This window comes from Leuciscus leuciscus (genome assembly GCF_965113295.1).
Source record: "Leuciscus leuciscus genome assembly, chromosome: 10".
Taxonomy (NCBI): Eukaryota; Metazoa; Chordata; class Actinopteri; order Cypriniformes; family Leuciscidae; genus Leuciscus; species Leuciscus leuciscus.
The window spans coordinates 42,798,284-42,804,283 of NC_138734.1; the positions used below are offsets into that span (position 1 = coordinate 42,798,284).

Sequence of the window (6,000 nt, forward strand, 5' to 3'; positions counted from 1 at the left end):
GACGTCTTTAAGTCGTTGCTTAAGACCCACCTGTGTTCCTTAGCTTTCATTTTGAGTTGAAAGCTAAGGTTCATTTTACTTTAAGTCATTTTATAACTGTATCATTTATCTCTTTTAATTCCCTTTATAACTGTTTTAATTTCCCTTGCTTTTATTTTGTGCTTATTTTCTATGCAAAGCACTTTGAATTGCCATAGTGTATGATGAAATGTGCTATATAAATAAACTTGCCTTGCCTTGAGTTGAGTTTTGCTACTGTGTTTGTTTTATTTGGTTTATATGTGTTTATCACTCTGGTCAACTGTGGATGTTTTTAATTGTGCTATACAAATAAATTTGAACTTGACATTTGAAAATGACATTTGACTCGTTTTCATCCTGCACTAATCATCTCCTCTTCCTGTAGTTTGCATGTTTTTTCGCTGTACACATGAACATCTGCTGTCGCTCCTCTCAGGATGCGAAGATCGATCCGGAGGAGTTCACCAGCCGGCTCCAGTCCGAGCTCAAGTCGTCTCCGCAGCCTTACCTGGTCCCTTTCCTGAAGGTACGATAACACACGTGTTGGGGAAAGTTACTTTGAAAAGTAAAGCATTACAATATTGCGTTACTCCTTTAAAGGTGTGGTTGATTATGATTTGACTTTTCTAACTTTAGTTAGTGTGTAATGTTGCTGTTTGAGCATAGACAACATCTGCAAAGTTACAACGCTCAAAGTTCAAAGATATTTGCTTTTAAAGAAATCACTTTTTAAGGACTACAACAAACGGCTGGTAGAGACTACACCACATTCCTCCCGGGTTAGTGACATCAGCAACCCTAGAATTTACATAAACCCCGCCCCCTGAACACGATTTATAGATTATCAAGACAGAATATGCTAATCAATGAGTAGAAGATAACTACACATCAGCTTCATAAATTCATCAACTAACCATTCAGAAATGTCCTGTTGCTTCTACATGTTGACACTTCTTCTTGAGTCTCTCCATCTTTCTGACTCCGGTTTGAACATAAAGGCTAAAAGTTTTTGAAATGTTCAGTGCATGTGTGTGTGAGGTAAAAGAACACAAGCTGTTGAAGCTCCGCCCCCTGTGCCGGGAGCACCAGCTCATTTGCATTTAAAGGAACAGACACAAAACGGTGCATTTGTGCTCACCCTCAAAAAGTGACAATTTTAACATGCTATATAAAAATATCTGTGGGGTATTTTGAGCTGAAACTTTACACACACACTCTGGGGACATCAGAGACTTATTTTACATCTTGTGAAAAGGGCATTATACCACCCCTTTAAAAAGTAACTAATTGTGTTACTTAGTTGCTTTTAAAGAAGAGTAATGCGTTATGTTACTTTTGCGTTACTTTTTCTCACCTGGGCTGGGCTTGTTTTTTTCCCCTTCCATTTCTATTTCTATTTTTGGGCAAATGTAAAGGCCTTTTCAGACCAAAATTGAAATAATAAGGCTGAAGGAAAAGCAAATTCACATGTGTACAGTAGAGGGCGCCGCTCAGGCAAACCATTCAGCTGGGTTCTTCGCGGTCAGTGGGTCCAGCCAGGCGTAATACGTGTCATATCCTGCGCGGTCCGACATGGCACGCTAATGCGGCCACGCTGTCATGCTACGCTAGCTGGCTTACATCAAAATCCTCCAGAAATAGACATCGGGAGCCCTGCGGTGTCCTCTCGGGGACATCAGGGAGACATCTTTGATTACTGAGGTTAATGATCTTTGTCGGCCTCTATGAGAAAGATCACAGTTCACACACAGAACTTTATATTCTAAAATGGAAGTGGAAATACACATATAATATGCTTTTGTTATTGTGAATGATTCATCAGTGCACGTTATTCCAATGAAAAAAAAGTTCTACAAGTAGATTTTTTCCAATATTATATCAGAAGTTCAGTATTTGAACATTTCCACATCAAAGCAGCACGATTAGAAATGTGCAAAAGTTTTAAAATTACAATTTCAATAGTACATTCATAGACATTCCATGTTTTCACAGGATGAATTTGTTTAAAAAGTGTGAATGAATGATTACTGAAATATGTGATAGGAAAAAAGGCAATAAAATCATGGCATTCATATTTTACATTGGGTTTGTGTTTGCAGAAAAGTCTCCCTGCGTTGCGTCTGTCTCTCCTGAACAGCCAGCATTCTCTCACTCAACCTCTACAGCCCAACAAGAGCAGTGTGACGCCGGTCCAGACGAGTGTTAGTGTTCGTCCACACCAGCCCAACAGCACCACTGTCCTGCCTCAAGTATGATCTCACCACTCACTCGCTCCTCTGGGCTCAGATGTGACCCTGCACCACAAAACCAGTCACATGGGTCAATTTGATGAAATTGAGATTTACGCATCATATGAAAGCTGAATAAATAAGCTTTACATTGATGTATGGTTTATTAGGATAGGACAATATTTGGCCGAGATACAACTATTGAAAATCTGGAATCTGAGGGTGTAAAAAAATCGAAACATTGAGAAAATCTCCTTTAAAGTTGTGCCTTTCTGTGGCGATTGTGGTGCATTCACTCACACAAATAAATGTTTTATATATTTACGGTAGGAAATTTACAAAATATCTTCATGGAACATGATCTTTACTTAATAGCCTAATGATTTTTGCCATAAAAGAAAAATCTATATTTTTGAGCCATACAATGTAGTGTTGGCTATTGCCACAGATATACCCGTGCGACTCGAGACTGGTGACGTGATCCAGGGTCACATATATGCTTCACTTTTCTCTTTTTCATTCATACACTTCAGCAGAAACTCCACCATAACTAGTATCTTGTGTGAGATCATAGTGTGGAAATAAGAGCACGTTCAGCACATGTACGTCTGTTAAAGGAATCTGCAAAACAACAAACATCTGATGCAGTTTACTTAAAAAAGCAGATTTCAATACACATCTTAAAGACATTTAACATTTAACAGGAAATGTTTTAAGACATTGCAAACGCCCTAAACGCATCTTCTGCCAGATGAAAACGCACATCATCTTGTGTTTATTTTTTTTATTTTTTTTTGATGATGTTGTGCTGCTCATCTTGGCCAGGCCTCTTCTGTAAAAGAGATTTTTAATCTCAGAAAGTTTAATCTGGTTAAATAGAGGGCAAAAAAAAACCACATCAAATCTGTGCGATTTATGTGTGATTTCAGGGATTTTGCTCTTTTGAATAAACCAGTTTGATGACCGTAGACAACTCAAAACTCCCTCTGCAGTCACTCTTAAACTACATTTGGTTACACTTTATTTTAAGGTGTCATTGTTACAGTGTAATTATATATTTAAGTACTGAGTAATGTTAACTACATGTACTTACTATAGGGTTAGGGTAGGATTAGGGTTTGGTTGAGGGTTAGTTGCATGTAATTATGCATCATTTACTGTTATTACTATGGTAAGTACATGTAACATGTAACAAGGACACTGTAAAATAAAGTGTTACCCTAAATGTTTTTCATTTGGACATCATCATCAGTGCCATGACCTCATTAAAGTGATAGTTCACCAAAAAAATTACATTTTGTCATAATTTACTCCTCCCTTAAGTTATTTCAAACCTGCATGAGTTTCTTTCTTCTGCTGAACACTAAAGGAGATATTCTGAAGATTGCCGGTAACAGTCGATGGCATCCACTGACTTCCATAGTATGGAGAAAAATACTGGTTATATCAACTCTCTGGTTCCCAACATTCTTCAAAATATCTTCTTTTGTGTCCAACAGAAGAAAGAAACTTATGATCACACATATTTGCACATCATTATTATTCATTCAGAAGCTTGTTGGGGCCATTTTTATTAATTTTATATGCAAAGAGCTAAAAAAAGATTGATAAATGATAAGTATTGCTTTTTATCGTATATTGGTGCATGTAAAAGAAAATTACTTCTTTGTGTTCATTTAGTTTTGAAATGTTATTTTTTTTCTCCTTTTGAAAAAAGAAAATAATCTCCCTTTATACCATTTCAAAGCCAATACAAAAATACACAGATATACACTACTGTAAAAAGTTTGGGGTCGGTAAGATTTTGAACACTTTCTTCTGCTCACCAAAGGCTGCATTTATTTGATCAAAAATACAGTAGAAACAGTGAAATATTATTACATTTTAAAATAACTGTGAATATATAGTAAAGTGTAATTTATTCCTGTGATCAAAGCTGAATTTTCAGCATCATTACTCCAGTCTTCAGTGTCACATGATCCTTCACAAATCATTCTAACATGATGATTTGATGCTCAACAAATATTTATGATTATTATCAATGTTGAAAACAGTTGTGCTGCTTCATATTTATGTGGAAACCGTGATACATTTTTTATTTTTCAGGATTCTTTGATGAACAGAAAGTTCAAAGAACAGCATTTATTGATATGGTTCCCATGGTGATGGAAAAATGTGAGATGGTATGAAAAATTATATTTCAATGCTTTTGGCGCAAAACATTTGCAAGAAAACGCAAAAGCATTGACATGATTTTTACTTCCATCTCATATTTATTTTCCTTCACCATGTTCCTTTGGAGCTCCGTATATTTTATATATAAATATACGGATAATTTACGGTTTTTGTTACATTATACATTTCTTTACTGTCTTTTAATCAATATAATGCATGCATTTCTTTTTACTGACCCCAAACTTTTTAACGGTAATGCATATTAAATTTCTTCAAAAGACCGAAAAACATCTAAATATAATTTTTAAGCTCTTTCGTGTGAGAAAATGGGGTACGTTCATGGTATATAATAGTGGCGTTGAGTTGGACAGTGTGTCCTGCAGCCGTTCCGAGGTTCACGAGGAGATCTCCCCGAGGTTTGAAGGCTCTGAGCTGTAATGTAGCGACAGAGTCCGGGAACAACGGAACGAGTCCGAGAAATATGCAGGTGGAGGGAAAGTGGAATGGATGGATGGGATTTGCTCAGGGCGGCACTGAGGGACTCGCGGGGACGAAGCGTCTCTATTAGTGTTTCTCCTGTGTTCTCACTTTGTCACTACCTTGTTTTCTTCCTCTTTCTCTCTCTCTGTTGTGCTTGGAAAAATTCAGCCTGTGTATTCTATACCACACCTAGATGTGAGATTTATTAATGCACACCTATATCTCCATAAAAACACCCTGTAATTATTTTAAATTCTCTGAATAAAAACCTACATCTTAAAATCATCATGAAATCAAATAGACTTTATTTTATTAATACATATTCTTAGTTTTTTTAAAAATGCAATTCAAAGTAACGCTGTTAGAGAAAGAAAATATAATTGTTTGAAATGAAACAGTTTATTGAACCTTTAGGCAAAATATCTTTAAAAAATTGCATGTGTTTTTGTTGAGTATCGCATTTAATACATCATCAGTCTCATATAATATGATATAGTGAGAATATGGAGGGAAAAATAGCTCAGAGGCCGAAACTGAGCAAAAATGTGCAATTTGGTGCAAATATTGATATTTATATGGACAAAAAGTGATGAAATTCTTATGTTTGTAATGTAAATCTCTGAGATCTTAGCAGATTCTTACATAAAATGTATATAAACATCAGTCGTCTCTCTATATCGGCCAATAATGTCTTAGTAAGATATTATATTAAATAATGCATAGTTTTATGATCAAATCTCTGTAGTTTTAAAACATATAATGCAATGCAATACAATGATGATTGAGAGATGAACAAATAAATCTTCCTCTAAAGCCTGATGATCATATTTGATAATCATAATTTTTCTAAAAAAAATGATGTCTGAGGATCTTCATTCCAGTTGAAATATTACTCACAATATAACAGTTATAGTTGTGTTTATTTGATAAATATATTTCACAGCAGAAAGACACGTGAAGCACGAGCTGAAGGAGGAGGGCCATTTATTTACTTAACAAGTATGAACTATCATTCAGACGACTGTGGTGATTGATGCAAAATCAGGTTTTACAACAAAGTTTTGATTGTGTTGATCATTTAGAGGCCTTAGAAATA

General features: G+C 35.5%; 1 protein-coding gene across 4 annotated transcripts in view; it reads left to right on the plus strand.

Moving 5' to 3' along the window:
- The window catches only part of LOC309507902 (transcription initiation factor TFIID subunit 4), a 109,910-nt gene that overhangs the window by 24,318 nt on the left and 79,592 nt on the right, over positions 1–6,000 (plus strand). For all 4 annotated transcript variants that reach the window (XM_082182336.1, XM_082182337.1, XM_082182338.1 and 1 more), the window contains 2 exons: positions 458–547; positions 2,121–2,270. In XM_082182336.1, the coding sequence (XP_082038462.1) occupies positions 458–547; positions 2,121–2,270 (240 nt within the window). The remainder of the gene's footprint in view (positions 1–457; positions 548–2,120; positions 2,271–6,000) is intronic.